The sequence below is a fragment of the Excalfactoria chinensis genome, chromosome 1 (genome assembly GCF_039878825.1).
Source record: "Excalfactoria chinensis isolate bCotChi1 chromosome 1, bCotChi1.hap2, whole genome shotgun sequence".
Lineage (NCBI taxonomy): Eukaryota > Metazoa > Chordata > Aves > Galliformes > Phasianidae > Excalfactoria > Excalfactoria chinensis.
In genome coordinates, this window is record NC_092825.1 from 182563921 (window position 1) to 182588335 (window position 24415).

The 24415-nt window shown below is 49.1% G+C and overlaps 1 protein-coding gene across 2 annotated transcripts in view; it reads left to right on the forward strand.

The window, feature by feature from the left end:
* The first annotated feature begins 7320 nt into the window (after window positions 1-7320).
* The window catches only part of FCHSD2 (FCH and double SH3 domains 2), a 99214-nt gene continuing 82119 nt past the window's right edge, over window positions 7321-24415 (forward strand). Inside the window, exons 1-2 of one of the 2 annotated variants that reach the window (XM_072327037.1) lie at window positions 7321-7570; window positions 11026-11123. In XM_072327037.1, the coding sequence (XP_072183138.1) occupies window positions 7550-7570; window positions 11026-11123 (119 nt within the window). In that variant the 5' untranslated portion in view covers window positions 7321-7549. The remainder of the gene's footprint in view (window positions 7571-11025; window positions 11124-24415) is intronic. The other variant, XM_072327036.1, reaches the window with a different exon arrangement.

Below are 24415 nucleotides of genomic sequence, written 5' to 3' on the forward strand. Positions count from 1 at the left end.
ACGCGCTGGTGCACCGAAGCAGACGTGTAGCCTTGCAGCAATGAGGGAACGAAAGCCATTTTCCCGGCTCAATGAGAGCTTGTTGTTCTCAAAGAGGTTTAAACCCCCCTCAGGGAATGAGTCCAGAAGGGAAGAATGAAGAGATAGATAATGCACAAGCCCGACTTATGTCTATATTCTCATTATGATACTGACTCCACATTGAGCTCCTGCTTTCCTAATGCAACCCAGCATTGCTCACATAGAACCCCAGAGCCCCTCCTCGCTCCGGTGTTACCCCAAGGACACAGGCTCCCCATTCCCTCCAGCATCTGTGAGGGAACAGAGCCCAGAGACCCCATGAAGGGTTGTGGGACGGGATGGCTGTTTGCACACCGCCGCATTTACACAAAAGCATTCCAGAAGATTAAAATTAATGGGCTGGAGAATTATTTGCTGAACCGCTCGGGGCATCGCAGCCGTTGGGTTTTCTTTCTTTCCCTCTTTGTAAGGGAACAGGACAGCCTCTGTGGTGCCAGGGTTTTTTTCCACCTTTTCTCTTTGTCAAGGTGATGCAGAACGAGCCCGGGTTTGGGGTGACAATCCTGAGAGCACCCACAATCCCTGGTCTCTTTGGGTTTCCCACAGCTGCAATGCATCCCCACACCCCCATTGTGTTTGGTAGAGGCATAGCCAAGACCAATCCAAGGGCCAAATTCTCATCCTCAACACTTCGGAACATGTTGCCCAAGGAAGCTGTGGATGCCCCATCCCTGCAGGCATTCAAGGCCAGGCTGGATGTGGCTCTGGGCAGCCTGGGCTGCTGGTTGGTGACCCTGCACATAGCAGGGGGTTGGAGCTGGATGAGCACTGTGGGCCTTTGCAACCCAGGCCGTTCTATCATTCTCTGCTTCTATGAAATCCCTTTTCCCTTTGCCTGCTCTCAGTCCAGGGGCTGAGCACTTCTTGCTTTCGTTTCTGAAGTTATCAGCAAAATAGTTATTTGGCCAGGCCTTGATAACAGCAGGCTGTGGGCCAGTGCCAAAAAGCACTGAACTCCTGTTGACTCCTTTCCTGTTGACTGCAGTGAGTTTTGCAGCAAGGATGGAACCCTGAGCTGGGAATTATAGGTGACCCCCACACTCCCCAAAGCTCTTCCCAATGCCCATCACTGTGTGTTGGGAGAGTCATCAGACCATTAAGGTTGATCTCCAAGATCCCCAGCTCCAACCCAACCCACCCCACCATGCCCACCGACCATGTCCCTCAGTGCCACATCCCCATGGTTCTGGAACAGCTCCATGGATGGTGAGCCCACCACCTCCCTGTGCAGCTGTGCCAATGCATTGCCAATATTTAAAGAAGAAAATTGAGTCTCTACTGTGCCGCACACCACAGTTTCCACACGCATAACCCTATATGAGATCAATCCACACCTATATGAGGTCTATCAGTTCCAATATGAGACCTCTATATTTCTATATGAAATCAATCCATCCCTGTATGTGATGTATATATCCCTTTATGAGATCTATATATCCCTTTATGAGATCTATATATCTCTGTGTATGAGTTCAATTAATCCCCATATGGGATCTATTCATCCCTGTGAGATCTATTCATCCCCATAGGAGATCTATATACCCCTATACAAGATCTATCTATCCCCATATGAGACCTTTGTATACCTATATGAGATCTATCCATCCCTATATGAGATTCACATATCCCCATATGAGATCTATCCATCCCTATGAGACCTATCCACCCCCATATGAGACCCACATATCCCTATACAAGATCTATTCATCCCAATATGAGACCATTATCATCCTATATGAGATAAATCCATCACTATATGAGATCCATATATATCCCTGTATGAGACCTATCCATTCCCATATGAAACCTATCCATCCCCATATGAGGTCTATATATCCCTATATGAGATCTATATATCCCTATATGAGATCTATCCATCCCTATATGAGATCTACCCATCCCCATATGAGATCTATCCATCCCCACATGAGATCTTTATATCCCTATATGAGATCTATCCATCCCCATATGAGATCTATCCATCCTCATATGAAACCTATCCATCCCCATATGAGGTCTATATATCCCTATATGGGATCTATATATCCCCATATGAGATCTATCCATCCCAATATGAGACCTATCCATGCCCATATGAAACCTATTCATCCCCATATGAGGTCTATATATCCCCATATGAGATCTATCCATCCCCATATGAGATCTATCCATCCCCATATGAGATCTTTATATCCCTATATGAGATCTATCCATCCTCATATGAAACCTATCCATCCCCATATGAGGTCTATATATCCCTATATGGGATCTATATATCCCCATATGAGAACTATCCATCCCCATATGAGATCTATCCATCCCCATATGAGACCTATTAATCCCTATATGAAACCTATCCATCCCCATATGAGATCTATATATCCCTATATGAGACCTATATATCCCCATATGAGATCTATCCATCCCCATATGAGATCTTTATATCCCTGTATGAGATCTATCCATCCCCATATGAAACCTATCCATCCCCGTATGAGGTCTATGTAACCCCATATGAGACCTATCCATCCCAATATGAGACCTATCCATCCCCATATGAGATCTATCCATCCCCATATGAGACCTGTCCATCCCCATACGAAACCTATCCATCCTGATATAAGGTCTATATATCTCTATATGAGATCTATATATCCCCATATGAGGTCTATGTAACCCCATATGAGACCTATCCATCCCAATATGAGACCTATCCATCCCCATATGAGACCTATCCATCCCCATATGAGATCTTTATATCCCTATATGAGATCCATATATCCCCATACGAAACCTATCCATTCCCATAAAAAGGTCTATATATCCCTATATGAGATCTATCCATCCCCATATGAGGTCTATATATCCCCATATGAGATCTATCCATCCCCATCTGAGGTCTATATATCCCCATATGAGGTCTATATATCCCCATGTGAGATCTATCCATCCCAATATGAGACCTGTCCATCCCCATATGAAACCTATTCATCCCCATATAAGGTCTATATATCCCTATATGAGATCTACCCATCCCCATATGAGATCTATATGTCCCCATATGAGATCTATCCATCCCCATATGAGATCTTTATATCCCTGTATGAGATCTATCCATCCCAATAAGAAACATACCCATCCCGGTATGAGGTCTATCCATCCCCATATGAGATCTATCCATCCCCATATGAGACCTATCCATCCCCATATGAGATCTATCCATCCCCATATGAGGTCTATATATCCCCATATGAGGTCTATCCATCCCCATATGAGATCTATCCATCCCCATATGAGATCTATCCATCCTCATATGAAACCTATCCATCCCCATATGAGGTCTATATATCCCTATATGGGATCTATATATCCCCATATGAGATCTATCCATCCCCATATGAGATCTTTATATCCCTGTATGAAATCTATCCATCCCCATATGAGATCTATCCATCCCCATACGAAACCTATCCATCCCCATATAAGGTCTATATATCCCTATATGAGATCTATCCATCCCCATATGAGATCTATCCATCCCAATATGAAACCTATCCATCCCCATATGAGGTCTATATATCCCCATATGAGATCTATCCTTCCCCATATGAGACCTATTAGTCCCTATATGAGATCTTTCCATCCCCATATGAGGTCCATCCATAACCCTATGAGGTCTATAGGGCAGGGCTTGCTCTCCTGTCCCGCACATTCCCAGACACCTGCAGCACTCAGCAGCTGGAGCACGGAGCTGCGGTGTGTGTCAGCAGAGGACACTGCTGCACTGCATCACTTCAAGAAGCTTGCCAGGGGGAAGCGAGTCCGACTCATTAGCAGCACTAAAGAAACAAACAGCTGCAGGAGGACAGAGAGGATCCGAGTTGCATTTAGCTTGTGGGAAGTGCTAAAGGCTCTTAAAGGCAGGGGAGGGTGAGGGTCACTGGTTGAAGCAGAGCATCAGTGATGAAGGAGGCAGCAACGAAGCACTTGGGGAAATGCAATTAGGAGAATTGCTCTGCAAACCACCCCGGTCATTTTCTTCAAGGAAACGTTCAAATGCAGTTTAATATTTCAAAGGTTTCATTGCAGCAGATCTAATAAGCTAAGGCATATATAAGGGTCAGGCCATGCAACCATCACATTGCAGTGCCTGGTGGGGAGCAGCACTGCTGCTCCCTGTTCACTCTTTGCATGCTCCCTGAACACCCTGTTGTGCACATCCCTTGTACCCAAACCTTTGCATGGGCCTGTACCCCTGCACCCCCAATGCACCTTCTGTGCACTCTCCATGCACCCACCGTGCACCCCATGTGCTCCCCTCATGCACCCTCCCATGCATCCTGTACATGCCCCATGCACACCCCTAAGCACCCCTCCACTCCTTCTATGCCCCCCTACACACCCCCTAACCAACCCCCATGCTCCCCTCCATACACACCGGCACACTTGCTAAGCAACCCCCGTGCATTCCCTATTCATCCCCCCATACACCTCCATGCAACCCCTTAAGCACCCCCCTTTGCAATTCACCATTGCACCCCCTATGTATTCACCTGCCATGCCATCTCCATATATCCCTATAGACCCCCTATACACCCCCATACACCCCTATACACCCCCTATAGACCCCCTATAGACCCTTATACAACCCCTATAGACACCCTATACACGCCCTATACACCCCTATACACTCCCTATACACCCCCATACACCCCGTATACACCTCCATACACCCCCTATACACCTCCTATGGACCCTTATACACCCCCTATACACCCCCCATACACCCCATATACACGCCCTATACACCCCCATACACCCCCTGTGCACCCCCTATACACCCTCTATACATGCCCTATACACCCCCATACACCCCCTGTACACCCCCTATACACTCCCATATACCCCCTATACACCTCCTATGGACCCTTATACAACCCCTATAGACCCCCTGTACACCCCCCATACACCCTATATACACACTCTATACACTCCCATACACCCCCCTATACACTCCATATACACCCCATACACCCCTATACACTCTCATACACCCCTATACACTCCATTACACCCCTATACACCCCCTATACACCCCCATACACCCCATATACACCCCCTATGCACTCCCATACACCCCTATACACCCCCTATAGACCCCTATACACCCCCTATAGACCCTTATATAACCCCTATACACCCCCTATACACCCCCATACACCCCCGTACACCCCTATACATCCCCAATACACACCCATACACCCCACATTTCCTTTCATACGCCTCCTATGAACCCACTCAGCACCCCATGCACCCTCTACGCCCTCCTACACACACCCCATGCACCACCTTTGCACCAGCACACCCCCCTATGTATCCCCTATATACCCCCTATACACCCCCTATTCACTTTCTATACACCCCCTATACACCCCGTATACACCCCTATACACCCCTATACACTCCCATACACTCCTATACACCCCGTATACACCCCGTATACACCCCGTATACACCCCCATACACCCCCATACACCCCCTATACACGCCCTATACACCTCTATACACCCCCATACAACCCCTATACACCCCCTATACACCCCATACACCCCCTATACATCCCATATACACCCCCTATACGCCCCCATAGAACCCCTATACACCCCGTATACACCCCGATACACCCCGATATACTCCTATATACCCCCTATACACCCCATACACCCCCTATAAGCCCCCTATACACTCCCATACACCCCCATACACCCCCTATACACTCCCTATACACCCCCTATACACCCCCCATACACCCCGTATACACCCCTATACACCCCGTATACACCCCTATACACCCCCATACACCCCCATACACCCCGTATCCACACCCTATACACCTCTATACACCCTCATACACCCCTATACACCCCTATACACTCCCTATGCACTCCCTATACACCCCATATACACCCCTATACACTCCCATACACACCCTATACACTCCCTATACAACCCCTATACACCCCGTATACACCCCGATACACCCCCTATACACACTCCCATACGCCCCCTATACACCCCCATACACTCCCATACATCCCTATACACTCCCTATACACCCCCATACACCCCATATACATGCCCTATACACCCCTATACACCCCCTATACACTCCCTATACACCCCCTATACACCCCCTATACATTCCCATACACCCCTATACACCCCCTATAGACCCCCTATAGACCCTTATACAACCCCTATAGACCCCCTATACATGCCCTATACACCCCTATACACTCCCATACACCCCTATACACTCCCTATACACCCCCATACACCCCATATGCACCCCCTATACACCCCAATACACCCCCATACACCCCCTATACACCCCCATACACCCCGTATGCACCCCCTATACACGCCCTATACACCTCTATACACCCCCATACACCCCCATACAACCCCATACACTCCCTATACACCCCCATACACCCCATATACACTCCTATACACTCCCATACACTCCCTATACAACCCCTATACACCCCCATACGCCCCCATACACCCCGTATACACCCCTATAAACCCCTTATACACCCCGATACACTCCTATATACCCCCTATACACCCCATACACCCCCTATACACTCCCATACACCCCCATACACCCCTATACACTCCCTATACACCCCCATACACTCCCATACACCCCTATACACTTCCTATACACCTTCATACACCCCGATACATCCCCTATACACCACTATACACCCTCTATACACTCCCATACACCCCATACACCCCCTATACACCTCTATACACCCCCATACACCCCTACACACCCCCTATACACCCCTATACACATCTATACACCCCCTATACACCCTATATACCTCTATACACCCCCTATATACCCCTATACACCCCTATACACCCCCTATACGCCCCATGCACCACTTTTGCACCAATACACCCCCCTATGCATCCCCTATATACCCCCTATACACCCCCTATACATTCCCATACACCCCCACTCACCCCGTCCCGGCCGCATGGCGGCGCACTCCTCGGAGGCCGCGCACACGCTGCCCCTCTGTCCCTCCATCTCTATGGTGGCCGCTCTAGGCAGGTCGGCCTCTTCCTCTCGCCTGCTCTCTCTGTGGCGTTCCGCGCTCCCGCCTCTTGTCTCCCCTCAGCGCGGCGCTCCCGAGCCGCGCTCCGCCGCCTCCCGCCCCGCCGGGCCCCGCCTCCTTCCCCTCCCCGCTCCTCAGGGCCGCGGCTCGGGACCGTTCGGAGCCGTGAAGGGAAACCGGCCGCCTTCAATTTTCCTTTCGCTTCTTTCTCCCAGCCCCGAAGCGGGAGACAGACGGCGGCCTCCAGCTCCTCGCCGCCTCCTCCTGCAGCGGGGGCCGCGTCCTGCTGCCGGAGGGGGGGGGGAATTGATGTGGAGACCCCGCGTAGCACCATGCAGCCCCCGCCGAGGAAGGTGAGGGCCTGCCCGCCTTGAGGGGGGGGCTGTGGGGCTGGGAGGAACGCGGGGCTGTGTTTGTGAGGGGGGCGGTGGGGCTGAGTGGGAAAGGGAAAGGGGGGGGGTGGTCGTGGTGGGGGTTGAGGCGGTGTTTGGGTGGGGGGTGGTGGGGTTGAGTGGGGTTGGAGGCTCTGTTGGGAGGTTGGGGGGGTATATGGGGTGTGAGGGATGTGGGGGTCGTGAGGCTGATGTTGGGGGTTGAAGGTTGTGGAGCTGATCGGGATTTGGGGTGGGATGGGGGGGGGTCCTGATTGGGATTTGAGGCAGTATTGGGTGGGGAGGAGTGGGAGTGATGGGAATTCGGGGCTGTGTTTGGAGTTGAAGGGCATTCAGGGCAGGTTGGGGTGGGGGGGGGACGTTGGGGTGTGATTTGGGGCTGTGTTTGGGTGTGGGGCGGTCACAGGGTTGGGGGTATTTGTGTTGAGTGGGATTTAGATAGAACAGTTTGGGTTGAACAGGCCCACAGTGCTCATCCAGCTCCAACCCCCTGCTATGTGCAGGGTCACCAACCAGCAGTCCAGGCTGCCCAGAGCCACATCCAGCCTGGCCTTGAATGCCTGCAGGGATGCATTTAGACCCCTTGTACACCCCCCATACACCCTATATACACGCTCTATACACTCCCATACACCCCACTATACACCCCACTATACACCCCCCTATACACCCCCTATACACCCCCTATACACCCCCTATACACCCCCTATGCACTCCCATACACCCCTATACACCCCCTTTAGACCCTTATATACCCCCTATACACCCCCTATACACCCCCATACACCCCCGTACACCCCTATGCATCCCCAATACACACCCATACACCCCACATTTCCTTTCATACGCCTCCTATGAACCCACTCAGCACCCCATGCGCCCTCTATGCCTTCCTACACACCCCCCATGCACCACCTTTGCACTAGCACACCCCCCTATGTATCCCCTATATACCCCCTATACACCCCCTATACACCCCCTATACACCCCCTATACACCCCCTATACACCCCCTATACACCCCCTATACACCCCCTATACACCCCCTATACACCCCCTATACACCCCCTATACACCCCCTATACACCCCCTATACACCCCCATACACCCTGTATGCACCCCCTATACACGCCCTATACACCTCTATACCAACCAGCAGCCCAGGCTGCCCAGAGCCACATCCAGCCTGGCCTTGAATGCCTGCAGGGATGCATTTAGGGCTGGGCACATCTGTGGGCAGTGAAGTTGACTGTGATATGGGGCTGTGTGTGAATTGCAGGTGTGGGGGGGTCCTGAGAGGGTTTGGGGAGCAGTGGGACTAGTTAGGATCCTGGTTGTGTGTTGGGATGGGGCGTATTGAGAGTGGCTGGTATTGAGGGTGACGTTTGGTTGGCTTACAGGCATTGTGGGGATGTGGTTTGTGACTGGAATTGACTGGGGTTTTTTTGTCTGCATTGGAATTGAGGTTCATAGGGGCAGGTGCTGACTGGGTCTTGGAGCACATTGACAAGGGGTGGTGGGAAGAGAGGTGTGCATAGGGGCCTGGGGAAATAGGGCTGCAGTGGGGGGTTGTTTGGGGTTGGGTTGGGAGATGCAGAGAAGGGAAGGGCTGGGGGGGAGGTGGGCTCAGAGGTGAGGTCTGCAGGCATCAAGGTACTGGGAAGGGCTGGATGCAGAGCTCTGCATTGGGTGCTGGAGAGGGTGGGGACCGGTGATGCTGGGCTGGCTGCTGGCACAGGCAGGTTGCTGTATGGCAGATGTGAGATGTAACCAAGTCTTTGAGCCCTGTGCTGCTATGTGGGGATGGGTTTCTTTGCTATTTGGAAGGCTGCACCCTGGGGCTTCGCTATATGGAAAGGGGACCCCCAGCTGGCTGTGGGGCACGGAGCTGCAGGTACCTGGGGGGTGATGGAGGGCAGTCTGAGATCAGTGTGTGCCCTTTGCAATCGCTGTCTGCTGACATGCAGTCGGGCTGCTGCTGCTCACCGTGCCTCTCAAAGGTCTCCTACGTGATGCAGAGATGGATGGGTGCAGAGGTGGGATTGCAGGGCTGTGCTGCCTGCAGGCTGCGAGGGCATGCGGGCTGAAGCCTCCTGTTGTATCCCCTTCTCCTTCCTGCCTCCTCACCTCCCATTTCACCGAAGCAAAGCACATTTTACTGCTGGTTTAGTTTGTGTTTGGCTTCCGATCGATAACAACGTGCGTGTCGTTTATGGTGGCACTTGAGATTATTTCCATTACGTGGGTCATCTCGTGTAGGTTTATTTATTTTGAGCTGCTTGCTTTCATATACAGATGAGAAATGTTGAAGCTCACATTAAAAATAGACCCCTTTTTTTTTCCTGCTTAAAGCCAGGGACGTGCATGGGATGCCCTTCATTTTTTTGTTGTGTCTTGTGGGCACTCATGTGCAAAACTTGTCAGTGTAATGTGATTAAAGGGTGCTTGTTGCTGGGGGATTGTTTCAGTGTTAGGACTGAGAAGGCTTTTGCTAGTTGATGAGGTGGAGGTTTCTTTTTTTTTCTCCCCCCTCCTGGCTGCTGAAGGGATTTGGGTTTGTCTCTCTGCACCCATTGGGTTGGGCATTGTATCCTCACGAGTGCATGATGTCTTCATTGATCTGGTGATCACTTTTCAGCCTGACAGATTCCCTGTGGTCACACGAAGGTCAGAGGGCCCTATAAAAAGAGAGCAAACCCCTCCACCCCCCCCTCCCACAGTGACCCTCCAGGGCTGTGCATCCCTGCTCCCTGTGCCACTGCTGGTTACTGGGGAGGCTCCCAAAGGACTGAAATGGAGCCGAATGATCACAGGGATCAGAGGAAAATCACACCAACACTGAACCCAACCTCCCACAGCCTTTTGGTGCTCAGCTGAGGAACAACTTGATGTTCAAGGCCAGGCTGGATGTGGCTCCGAGCAGCCTGGGCTGCTGGTTGGTGACCCTGCACATAGCAGGGGGTTGGAACTGGATGAGCACTGTGGGCCTTTGCAACCCAGGCCGTTCTGTCATTCTGTTTGAGCTGTCTTAAGGTGAAAGCAATTGTAGGACAGCTGAAGTGCTATAAATGTGGACGTGCTGCCAATTTTTTTACCCTTTTGGCCCATTTCTTTCCAAGCTTTCTTTGCAGGTGGAAGTCCTTTGTTGTTCACAAACCATCCTTCCGCCTTTTGAAATAAAATGGCACTTTCCTTAATGTTTGGGAGCCTCACTGTGTGTGGTGTCAGCCTGCACAGGCACTGAATCCAGCTTTTATTAACGCTGCTCAGGGTAGAGCTGCATTCTTAGTGCCGTATCCCAACTTTCCACTGAAATGTGCCATTTCCAAACAGACGAGGGAAAGGAATTAATGTTTTTCTTGTCGAGATTTGACTTAAGCTTGACCAAAACTATACGTGCTCTTGGTTTGTTCGTAGGTGAAAGTTACACAGGAGCTGAAAAACATCCAGGTGGAGCAGATGACAAAGCTGCAGGCCAAGCATCAGGCAGAATGTGAGCTACTTGAGGATATCAGGTAAGCTTATAGAGAGCATGACCAGAATTCCTTCAGGATCCAGTTTTGTTGGAAGAACGTTTGAGTTACAAAACTTCAGGAACTGACGATGGAATTTCCTCTTTGGATTTCCTGCTTTCAGGCTGTTAAAGTTCTGACACAGCTGGAAATTATAACTGCAGCTAACACAATGCAAATGCTTTTTTTTCTTCTCTTCTATGGGGGAAGTGTTTAAAAAGAAACAACTCCCAAACAACATACCGAAAGCATTGGGCTTTTCAGCAGTATTTCTCTATATAATAGATGGAGGCTTTGATTTACTGCTTGTGAGAGGCTGTTAAAATTGTTACAGATCTCTTAAAACCACCGATGATTTACATCAGTGCTTTGAGCAGCACTTTCAACTGGATTGGTGTGTGTGTGGGGGGGGTTTGTTTGTTGTTTGTTTTCTTTTTCTTAGCAGAAACAAGAAAATATTAGCATTTATAATTTAAAGATCAGTAGGGAAAACCTACGTGCCATCAATTCTGTGTTGCTTTTGCGTAAGAAGAGCATGGAGCTGTTGGAGCAGGTCCAGAGGAGGCCACTAAGATGCTCAGAGGGCTGGAGCTGCTCTGCTGTGAGGAAAGGTTGGGGGAACTGGGCTGGTTTAGTGTTGAGAAGAGAAGGCTGCAGGGAGACCTCATTGTAAGCATCCAGTACTTGAAAGCAGTAAATAAACAGGAGGGGGAATGGCTGTTTGTGAGGGTGGGCAGTGATAGGACAAGGGGGAATGGCTTTAAAGTGAGACAGGGGAGGTTTAGGTTGGATCTGAGGAGGAAGATTTTCATGCAGAGGGTGGTGATGCACTGGAACAGGTTGCGCAAGGAGGCTGTGGATGCCCCATCCCTGCAGGCATTCAAGGCCAGGCTGGATGTGGCTCTGGGCAGCCTGGGCTGCTGGTTGGTGACCCTGCACACAGCAGGGGGTTGGAGCTGGATGAGCACTGTGGGCCTTTGCAACCCAGGCAATTCTATGGTCCTTTAACATAAAAGTTCTCTATTAACAAAAGAGGTGGCAGTGGGTGCCTGGCTTTCTGTAGGGGATTGGTCTCTCTTCTTGGAGCAGACCAGTTAGAGTGGTTCTTCTTCCAACATTCAACAGTGAAGCTACTGCCTTCCTCTTTTTTCCCCCTGTTTCTCAGGTGTTTGTAATTCCTTCAGTCTGCCTTCCTGCTGATGGGTATCGTGAGCATTGCGGGTCCTAGAACAGCAAAACACCTGGAAGCATTGGCTCCGAATGCTTTATTATGATCATAACTGAATTTTTAATGTTAATTTAATTTGTGAATGTTGATGCTTTGGATTAAGAGGTGGGATTATTGAATTCATTAAGGTGGTCAGTAAACAGGCACGGTCTGTTCAGCATCGTTGTTTGCAGAATCACGGTGTGGATTTGCATGTTAAACGTGGAGCCGTGTGATGGGATATGGCAGCTCCGTCACCTCCTTGACTTGTTCAAGTAGCTCAGAATGAGGACGGAGGGACCAACAGAGTTCTGGCTTAGAAATGCTAGCTGAAAAATGCTGGTTTGTGTACGTTGGTGTGTATGTGCCAGCAGTCAAGTCCTATGTCCAGTGTTTATAAACCAAAGCACTTCTCTGGGCTTTTAATGCTCCTAAATGACATTCTTTAATATCGTTTCAGTCTGGTTTTGTATAAAACTTGAAATGGCTGTAATGCAGAAGGGATGTGAGGAAAAGATCACCAAGTTCTCTTAGGAGTTGCACTGAAACGCACCCATTGTCTGCTGTAGTAGAGGCAGATGACTTTTGGCAGCAAACCAGATCATAAACATACTTTTCATTCCAGAAGCTTTGATAGTTTTTTTTTACCAAAACTGAGCGCTGTTTTCAATGTTTATAGTTGGATGGTTTAAAACTGTGTCATTTGGAGAGGATGAAGGCTGGTGCTGTTTATTCCCTATGGGATTCTTGCTGAGGCAAACAGGTGTAACTGGCTTCTCTCCACCCCTCTGCAGATAGCTCGTCTCCTTAGGGCTGTACATACACCAAACCACCGTGCTTAATTACATCTAAAATATGTCTTTTTTTCCCCCCCACTGATAATACGGTGTTTAGCATGCCAAGGATGTAGCTTCAGGTCATAGAGGCCGAGAAGAAAGGCAGTGTTTTGCTTACAGAGAGCATGCTTAGAACTCGACAAAGTGAAGTAGTTTTGCTGAGAGCTTTGCTGGGGTTTGGGACAACTTGTGACACAACGTAAAACTGGGATGTGCACAAAGATTGTAAGATCTGTTGCAGCCTTACAAACTGCTCTGCGTTCTCCCTTCTCTGTGACAGCTTAGTAGCAGCAAAGCTGGAGTATCTTTTTATGACCTGACAAGGCTGTAATGAAAAATGTGTGTTTGAAGTCTATTAGCAAGCAGGTTTAAAAATATCTTTCTGTGTTTATCCGTTTGGCTCATTGTGTTAACATTTCTTCATGCTTGGCGACTGGGGAATTGGTAGAGCAAGTGATTCAGCTGGCGCTGTTCTAGGCATGGCATCTTCTGTAGCTCATTGAAGCCATCGTGTCCTTTTATGTGGTAGATTGAGGTTGTCTATCTCCTCTGTTACAGTAGCAGAGTTTGCCTTCCAGAGGGAAAAGGCTCTGAGATTTGTTGCTGTGATGTAGGCGTCCTTCAGAGCTTCTCCCTGGCTGCAAGTGCTTTGCTCTGTGCACACCTGGTTGTATCTTGGCAGCAAGTTCATCTCATTCCCAATGGCCAACTGGGTTAGGAATGGCTGGAATTGTATCAGAGGTGCTGGTGGTTCTCAAATGTCTTATTCTGCTTTTAAACATTGCGTTGTTTGATTGGTGATAGTCAAGAGGTCATGTGCAGTGGTGTGAAATTGCCCTTAGTTTGCTGAGATGCAGGCATAGCTTTTGTGTGTCTGCAAAGCTGTAAAGAGCTCCACCTGATCCGCACTGGGATTCCAGTCCATATTTCTGTAATCTATGCTGTGGTCCATTCAGCTGAAAGCAGCTTTACGTCGCATGTCGTCTCAGGGCCTCATTTTTCCAAGGAACTTTGTGTGCCTTTACAGGTTTTGCAATTGTAGTCATAAAATACTTTTCTTTCTTTCAAATCGTTTCTTTGCTTTCATGCTTTGCCAGTGGTTATGTTGCAGTTTTAATCCATGCTGAAGTCTGCGTTGCCTCTGCAGGGCCAGCCCTGCTTGCCAGCTCCTCGTGCTGTCGCTCTGTGGATTCCTGTGCTGGTGCAGCCAGGTGGGTGAGGGCACTCAGCCCCTTTCCAGCTCTTCTCCCCAGTGGTGGCTGGAGGTAAGTCTGCACCCTGAGGCTCTAGCAGAAGGCAGGGCTGCAGTCTTAGGAATCACAGAGCTGGAAGGGCTGCCTACTTTGAGTCTTAGCAAACTTTCTGCAGTCTGGATGTGCTGATCCTTTGTTGCTTCATCACTTGGAGTCAATTGACTGTAGGGTTATGTTGAATTAGATGTAAAGACTGCACGGCTTCTGGCTGAGACGGAGCAGCAGTGTGGTCAGTCATAGAATGATAGATTGACCTGGATTGAAAAGGACCTTGAAGTTTCAACCCCTGCTATGTGCAGGGTCGCCAACCAACAGCCCAGGCTGCCCAGAGCCACATCCAGCCTGGCCTTGAATGCCTGCAGGGATGGGGCATCCACGGCCCTTGTGCTCCTAACTTGCCATTTTATGTACTGGAGTTTGCTCAGCTTAATAAAGTGCACGTAACCTTTTGCTGTGGATATACTTTGCACTCTTCAGTGGAACGTGGCTGCATTTCTGTGATTGCACCAGTGCTGTTGGTAGGTTTGTGATAAGGTTTATGGCAATGCTGGCTGGGAGTCAGTTTACTGAAGTAGGAGCCAATAATGGTTCTGGTTTTAAATACAACTAATCTACTATGGCAGCTACAACCCAGCTCACTTAGTGCCCTGTGCTGGGGAGCAGCCTTGTCAAAGCAGGGCTGGTGCTGCTCAATGTTAAGTAGCTAGAGATGAAGAATATCTATTTATGTATGTGTGCAGACATTCCTATATCTTAGGATCCCATAAGGGATTCTGGAAGGTTATGAGAGTGCTTTGCTTTTCCTGTCCTGATGCAGAGTGAGGGTTTCCTTTTCTTTCTGTCCTTCCAGGTCCCAGCTGCAGGGAATGCTGCTCACCTGGATGTTCTTAAGGCCTGTCTTGGGCTTCAGATTGGTTCCCCTCTGGTTAGGGGGAATCTCATCATGGTTTTTCTTTTCTAATTCCTGATCAGCTCTGAAGCAGCTGGGAGGGCCCTCCATAAAACGTCACCTTTTTGTTTCCTTTGCACTGCTCAGAAATCTGTCCTTCATCATCACCTTTCCTTTCTCTTCCAAAGTCCATCACTCCATTCAGCAGCTGATATTCCTGGCTCTATTTAACCAGGAGCGGCGTTTCCTTCTGCAGGTTCTGAATCCTGCAGCCTCTCAAAGGGGGAGGACTCAGGAAAGCTGTCTGGGTTTGTCTCACTTGGAAAGGCTTTCCTTGCATGAGACTGCTTAACCTGCAAGCTTGTTTTTTCCCCTTTAAATCTTGCAGTTTTCCTCAGAGTTGGTGGCATTTCTTACCTCTGGGGCTGCTCTTTCTCACCACCAGCGACTGCCGGAGCACTGCGAGCTTTAATTCCAGGCTCTTAATTACTTGAAGACAGGCAGCATAATTCTCTGCTGCTGCTCTGTAACACGCTGCAGAGATCTCAGAACTTCTCTCACAAGTTGGTAGTGTTACTTCTGAATGCTATTCTGTGTAACGATGCCACAGGGCCTGTGGTCTGGGCACGTTACCTATAATTAGGCAGTCCTTTAATGAGATGCTCGCATTCTTGACGGCATTAAAATCTGGTGATGTTTTGACTGGAACTGTTTGAGGGAAGCTTGGAATGCACTTAAAAAATGTTGCCTACTGGGTGTGGAAGTCCCAAGTTTTCAGTTTGAAAAAAAAATAAGTAGGTTTCAGTATAAACATAGGCTTGAATCATTACACTGTGGCTATCTTGGCACAGCGAAATTGAGAAATGGACCACACTCCTATTTTTGTTTCGTTTTAATCCCGGGCGTATAAAATATAGTAGATCTCCTGTCTCCCCTATTTCTGAGTGGCTTTTGCAGCGCTTGGTTGGCTGATGGAGGTTTATTTTTGGTGATTGTTTTTTTGGAACAAAAGCAGCAGTCTCAAAAAGCAGCAGTTCGTTTCTTATGTCCATCAGAAAGGAAATGAAGACATTTTTTTTCCCCCCTTTCTGGCTTCTAGGTTTGGCTTTCAGGAGAGCTCTAGCTTGCCTTGGTGGTGAGCTCTGTGCCTTGGGGTGTGTGTGAATAGGAAGACCATAAGAAGAGGCTTTCTGGTGCCTGGTACAGTGTGTGCTTCAACTTAGACTAAGTGCTCCCTTCTTAAGAATGAACTCTTCAGCTTGCAGGAGGTTTGATTGTGGTCCTTCCTAAAGCTGGTCATTGTTATCCCCATGGTGTTACTTAGCCCAGCTCCAGCAGAGTAGCAGTTGTAACACTGAGTAACTTTGCACAACTGCCTTACCGTCTCTGTGATGCAGTGTGTAACCAGCACTCAACCACCCCAAGCATGTCTCTTGGACTCTTTAGCATCATAGAGCAAGGAGAAATGGTTTCCAACCATAAAAGAATGGAGGTTTGGATTGGATATAAGGAAGGAGTTGTTTGCAGTAAGGGCACAGATTGCCTAGAGAGGTGGTGGTGTCCCATCCCTGCAGACACCTGAGGTCAGGGATGGGCTGTGAGCACTGATGGAGCTGTGGGTGTTCATTGCAGTGAGTGGGACCAGGCGGCCTTTAAGGTTCCCTTCCAACTCAGACCGTTCTGTGATTCTATGAATATACAGCACAGGCAGGTTTTGAAGGAAAAACAGCTCTGTTGGACCAAATCCTGGGGTTGATCCTGTAAGGAGAGCTTTCTTTTGAGGATCTAAGTACGTTTAATCCAGGCTCTTACTTCTGAAGCCCCGTGCAGAGGGAATTGGAGGTGTCCAGGACGTCCTGCCAGCGTCACGATAAAGCTCCGCTGGGAAGAGGAAAAGCATTCTTATCATTCCAGACACAATCAGTGTAGCCTGGCTTAGTTTCCTATGGTGTTTTGTTGTATTTGTTTCATCTTGTTTGGTGGGAAAAGGTTTATTTTGCAGGTTTTGCAGCCTCTGCCAATAGTGCTTTCAGCATTTTTTGCAGACAGTGCTTTCAGCCTCTCCAGCATAACCTACACAAAGGCTCTGTAAACAGTGCCTGCTGTGGCTCGGGCCATCGGGGTTGTTGATAGAGGACTCTCCATCCTTTTCATCTAGCTCATGTGGCTGTAAACATTTTCTTTCTTCCCCTTCCCTCTGTGCCAGCATTGTCTTTTCTTTTGGAGTTACTTTAGACATCCCCAGGTGGAGGTGGAGATGTGCAGCTGCCAGAGAGGCTGCTGCTGTGTTAATCAGAGAATGATAGAATAGCCTGGGTTGCAAAGGCTCACAGTGCTCATCCAGCTCCAACCCCCTGCTATGTGCAGGGTCACCAACCAGCAGCCCAGGCTGCCCAGAGCCACATCCAGCCTGGCCTTGAATGCCTGCAGGGATGGGGCATCCACAGCCTCCTTGGGCAACCTGTTCCAGTGCGTCACCACCCTCTGGGGGAAAAACTTCCTCCTAAGGTCCAACCTTAACCTCCCCTGTCTCACTTTCAAACCACTCCCCCTTGTCCTATCACTGCCCACCCTCACAAACAGCCGTTCCCCCTCCTGTTTATTCACTCCCTTCAAGTACTGGATGCTCACAATGAGGTCTCTCTGCAGCCTTCTCTTCTCCAAGCTAAACCAGCCCAGTTCCCTCAACCTTTCCTCATAGCAGAGCAGCTCCAGCCCTCTGACCATCTTAGTGGCCTCCTCTGGACCTGCTCCAAGAGCTCCATGTCTTTCTTACGCTGATGGCCCCAAATCTGGCTCATGATCTATCATGCTGCCTGATTTCCGGGCCCAGGTTCTCTTCCCTTGCCTGTGCTGGCAAGCTGTGGAGAAGAGCAGAAGATGGGCTGGCACCATCAGAGCTGGCTCTTCTGGGATCGTTTCGGCCTTACTGTGCTGACTCAGAGCAAGGTCAGTTTTTGTCACCCTGATTTGGACCTATAAGGATCATTGAGTCCAACTCCTGGCTCCATGCAGGACCTCCCATCAATCAGACCATATATCTGGGAGCATTTTCCAGATGCTTCTTGACCTCTTTGGCAAGCTCAGTACTGTGACCGCTGCTCTGAAACCCCCCTGGTGCATTTGGAGCATGGCAGCACTTTGAGTTAAAAGTAGAGCTTTGACCACAGACCCTGTTGCAGGCTGTGTTACAGGCAGAAAGATGCCTCTGTTCTTAGAAGCACGCGGGACTCAAAGAATACGATGGTTGCTGCTCCATCTGAAGTGGTTTTTATGTTTTTACCTAAAGGTATAATTGGGACCTGCGTGTATTTTGTGTCTCATGAATTGTGTCGAATTTCCTTTTAACATTTGAATTCCTGGATTTGCTTCAAATTCACCTTCAGGATCAGAAGGGAGCGGTGCTCTTGTCTCCCATCAGGCCTTCAAAACCTTGGGCCCATTCTGTCCTTGTGAGTGGTTCTGACAGAGGAGGGAAGGAGATGGCACTTCATGGAACTCTTCTTGTAGGGCAGGTGGAGGTGAAAAGAGGATGTGTCAGATTTAAGGCCAGTGTAGAGTGGTTACATGGTACTGGGGACTTGGTGTTCTTGGCTGGCCATTGAGTTCTGCTTCAGCCCTTATGCTGTGCTACTTTCTATAGACAGAAATGAGGGCTTTCAAAATTGGCCCAGACATTTCTTGTGTTTTCATCAGCAATGCAGAATCGAATCATGGGGCCATGAAGGTTGGCAGCGCCTTCCATGATCCCCACCATGCTCTCATGGCCCTCATTGCCACATCCCCATGGCTTTTGAGCATTCATCTCCCCCTGAAGTAATGATGGCTTCCTACCTTGAAGCATTACTATGTGCCAGGCTGCTGACTTTCTATGTTTGATCTAAAGGTCCATCTGTCGGCTTTTCCCCTTAAAAATAGGCAGAGACAGGAGAGAGAACGGTGTGTGAAGGCAGCAGCACTGTCATGCAGCAGCATCAGAGCTGTAGCTTCCAGTTGCTGCTTCTCATGCTGTTGCTGCCTGCCCAGCCTGCTTTTAGCCTACCTCAGCTCTGGGTGCTTGCTTCCAGCTGTGTTGCCTCTGGTGTAAAAGGGCATAGATGGCAGTGGCCTTACGTGTGACTGGAATGTGTTTGCTGTTTATGGAGTTTGCTTTCATGTTGCTTTTGTGTGGTTGTTTCTCATTGGCTCTGTGTGATCTTGGTTGGCTAAATAAGCAGCCAGGTAAATAGAGCTGCCTGCCAACACCTAAGTAGAAACAGGCCCTACTTCTCATTTTCCTCTTTATCTTCTCACTCTTCTACTGTTCCTAATGCTGTCAGTCCACACAGTTGTGTGACGGGGGGCAGGTAAGGTGTTCTGTGCAGGACCTGCTGCAGTATCTCTGTGTTTGCAGACCTGGGGCAGCCAAGCCAGAAGCACTGTTGTTTCTTTCACTGAAATTACTTTCAGTATTCAGTTCCACCTGAGAGTGAAGTTCAAACTGGAGAGGCCCATTTGCTTAAAAACCAATCACAGCAAAGCCCAGACTTCTGATTTTAATTCTGTTATTTTTTCCTTTTTGTGCAAGGTGATAAACTTCAATTAGTTTGCCATAGGAACATAGAACTGCTGAGATTGGAAATAGACCTTCAAGATCACAGAATGACCCGGGTTGGAAGGGACCTCAAGGATCATGTAGTTCCAACCCCCCTGCCTAGCAGGGCCACCAAACATACGCCTTTACTAGATCAGGTTGCCCAGAGCCCCATCCAACCAGGTCTTGAACACCTCCAAGGATGGGGCATCCACAACCTCCCTGGGCAGCCTGTTCCAGGACCTAACCAAGATCATCGAGTCCAACAGCAACTCAACCATCCTACCCTAACAGCCCTCTGCTGAATCATGGCCCTGAGCACCACATCCAAATGGTTTTTAAACACATCAGGGATGGTGACTCAACCACCTCCCTGGGCAGCCCATCGCATTGCTTAACAATCCTTTCTGTAATGAAGTTTCTCCTGATGTCCAACCTAAACCACCCCTGGTGCAACTTGAGGCCATTTCCCCTCATCCTGTCACCTGTCACAGTGAGAAGAGACCAGCCCCGCTCTGCTGCAGTCACCTTTCAGGTACTGGAAGAGAGCAATCATGTCTCCCCTCAGCCTCCTCTTCCCCATACTAAGCAGCCCCATTTCCTTCAGTCTCTCCTCATAGGCCGTATTCTCCAAGCCCTTCTCTGGACCAGCTCCAGCACCTCCATGTCCTTTCTGTACTGAGGTGCCCCAAACTGCACACAGCACTCGAGATGAGGCCTCACCAGTGCGGAGTACAGGGATACATACCGGCAGTACCTGCATACATGGATGCTCTTTAACAACAGAAGTTCCTCCAAAGCATCTCCCTTGATGTGCATAACCAGCAGGAATTCTGCTCTCTGCCACACTGCTGTTCTGTGCTGCTGCTCCATTGACAGAGCTCTTCCCAGAGCTCTCTTGTGGGAATGAACTGGCATAGAGCAGGTGTGTCCCTTTGGAGATGGAGCTGTTCTCTGCTTGTGTGTGGCACTGCTTTAAAGATTCGGGCACGTACTCTGTATGTTGATAAAAAGCAGGATGGTGGTGGTGCAGAAGTTGTATGACCGTGGTGCAGAGCAAGGAAGCAGGGAGGCGGAAGCCCCTCGCTGAGCTCAGTGATCAGGAAGCCAGCATCACTCGTGTATTTGCAGACAGGCTTTTGTGGAGATGACAACAGAGTGGAAATGATTCAAGGCTCATGTTGTAATTTCCTTTCTGGTTATTTGGGCTGTCTCATCTTTCCTTTGCTCTTGAAGGAGTGCTCAGATCTCCATTCAGCGACAATGTTGATTTCTCTTGGGTACTAAAGTGTTTTTGTGTAAGGGATTCCTTTGGGTCTATAAAGCAGGAGTTGTAGTGGATCCCTACATACATCATTTTCTTCCCTGTAGTAGACAAGAGATGAAGGAGAAGTGGTTCCTGCAGTCAAACTAAGACTGATTTTGTATGTGCTTCTTCACTTGCATTTGGAAAGCACAAAACTAGCAGAGAACTCAGAAGGGCAGTGATCTGGGAGGTGCTGAGACCTCCAGCTCACCAGCTCTGCCTGCAGTGACAGATGTGGGAAGTGCCCTAGGGGCAGCTCAGTGTTTTCCCTGTGCTTGCTATGGGAAAGGCATGGAAGATTGCTACGAGCTGGTGCCCCATGTGCAAGCTTCCCGAGTAAAACATGTCATCTATCAAAGTCCAAACACAGGCAGTGTAGCCTGACCTCGCTGTAGGGGCTGTTGCTGGTTGGGCTCTGGAGCCCCATCTGCAGTACTGCATCCAGGCCTGGAGTCCCCGGTACAAGAACGATGCAGAGCTCTTGGAGTGGGTCCAGAGGAGGCCACTAAGATGCTCAGAGGGCTGGAGCAGCTCTGCTATGAGGAAAGGTTGAGAGAACTGGGTTTGTTTAGCTTGGAGAAGAGAAGGCTGTGGGGAGACCTCAATGTGGGCATCCAGTACTTGAAGGGAGTGAATAAACAGGAGGGGGAACAGCTGTTTGTGAGAGTGATCACTGTGGGCAGTGATAGGACAAGGGGGAATGGTTTTAAAGTGAGACAGGGGAGGTTTAGGTTGGATCTTAGGAGGGAGGTTTTCATGCAGAGGGTGGTGACGCACTGAACAGGTTGCCCAAGGAGGCTGTGGATGCCCCATCCCTGCAGGCATTCAAGGCCAGGCTGGATGTGGCTCTGGGCAGCCTGGGCTGCTGGTTGGTGACCCTGCACATAGCAGGGGGTTGGAGCTGGTTGTTCTGTGAGAGGAGGTGAGCTGAGCTTACATGTCAAAGTGCTGGAAGACAAGCAGTGCCCTGCCATTCCTGGTGCCATTGGGAGGAAAACCCCGGGACTTTTCCTTTCTCTCTGCCCAGCAGGTGCTCTGTCTACAGAAACCTAACTACCTTTGCTCCCGTTTCTCTTTATTGGAGCACTGACACCAAGTTCAGAAAGCATCGCTCTGTTTCGGTGGCTCTCCTGTTGCTTCTCCTGTGTCCCGCCAGCCCAATGATGAAGAACATCCCCGAGCTGCAGAGAGCTTTGAGACCTTTCTATTGCTTGCTGAGAGCAGCCGTGCTTCGTGACAAGGACAGATTGATTTCTGTGATGTCCTGTACCAAAATAAAGCAAAAACTAACCCGGAATATGAGCTGTTGTACTGGCAGGACAGTGCAGCATTGCTTTACAAGGAGAAGGGTGGTACGGTGACCACTGGTAGTTGTTTGCAGTGAAATGCAGCATTTGGCTTAGATCAGTGATAGAGAAAAATGGGACCTTGTAAAGTGCATCGTTTACAGATGGAAGTGCCTGTGTTAAAAAGCAAGGCAGAAAGGAACTATTTGTAATAAAGCTGGGTGGCACCGCCGGGATTCCTACGGTATGACAGATGAGTCAGGTAACAGCAGCAATGTTGTCATTGCCTTCCCTAAACATTTTGCAGCTCCAGGATGAAGGAGGCTGCCTGAGCAATGAGAACTGTCTTGGCTTCTTCGCAGAGCTGTGAAGCCAATGGGGATCAAAGAACGTTGGTGTTATCCCTGGTAGCCTCTCTGGGTTACACTGGGCCAGTGTTTTCCTAAATAGATCAAAGAATACCAAATAACTTCAGTACGGTGAGTCTGTTCTGGATAAATCATAAGGAAGATGCCTTTTCCCTTGTCTCACTTGTCTCTCTTCTGTTTGCTTAGTTGCCCATTAAAAGCAAAAGAAATCATCAGCAATCATTTTAAATACGCTCAAGCCACAAATCCAATACTCACATTGATTGTAAGTTATGGGTATAAAGACTTGTCATGGTTTTTCTCGGTATGCCATGCCTTTATTCTGTAGGGGCTGAACACAATGTTAGCTCTCATCAGCATCTTTCTGGTTCTTTGTTCCTCCTTAGATCCACGTGTGAGAGGGAAGTGCTGCTGTTGTAGCTCTGTGGCTGCTGATACGTTCCTGAGACAACGTGCCGACAGCGCTGCCGTGTTTGAGGCTACCACAGTTCTCTATATATAGTGACAGAATTGATTGTTGGGTGTGTTTCTTTTTGCTTCTGTTGCTAATGGCAACTCATCCTAATCCCAGAGTGTACAGTAATGTGATTGATGGCGGGCACGTTGCTGGTTAACATAGTCTGGCATTGTTGCTGGAGGACTATTGTTCAGGCACAGGTTGAAGATATTTCACGGTGTGAGAGTCAGCTGTCGTAGGTGGTGTGGATCAGAGCCTTTGAATGCTCTAAAAGCATGCTGGAAACTGAAACCAGCAATAACTAATTATGAATATTAATAATTACTAGTAACTAATTACTAATAATTACTAAGATGCTCAGAGGGCTGGAGCAGCTCTGCTATGAGGAAAGGTTGAGGGAACTGGGCTGGTTTAGCTTGGAGGAGAGAAGGCTGCAGGGAGACCTCATTGTGGGCATCCAGTACTTGAAGGGAGTGTATAAACAGGAGGGGAACGGCTGTTAGTGAGGGTGGGCAGTGATAGGACAAGGGGGAATGGTGTTAAAGTGAGACAGGGGAGGTTTAGGTTGGATCTGAGGAGGGAGTTTTTCACGCAGAGGGTGGTGACGCACTGGAACAGGTTGCCCAAGGAGGCTGTGGATGCCCCATCCCTGCAGGCATTCAAGGCCAGGCTGGATGTGGCTCTGTGCAGCCTGGGCTGCTGGTTGGTGACCCTGCACACAGCAGGGGGTTGGAGCTGGATGAGCACTGTGGGCCTTTGCAGCCCAGGCCATTCCATCATTCTATCATTCTATAACATTTTTGATCGCTTTTAATCGGAGGAGCTCCTCGTTAATCAGAAGCTCAAGTGCTGGCAAGATCACCAATATTCCCCCTTGATCCCTGGTGTGTGTTTGTGGGTTTGTAGTATTGCACTGAGGTTTGGATATTACTGTTTTACTGTTTGTTATAACTTTCCTTCGGGATGGATGCGTGGCAGCATTATCACCTCTTCTGTTCCAGCAGCATCTCAGCAGGTGGGCACAGAGAGGACTTAAACACTGCAAACTGTGAGGAGAAACGTGGCCAAGGAAAAGCTGGGGACTCCTTTAAAGACATGGCACAGCTTTGATTCGTTGGTG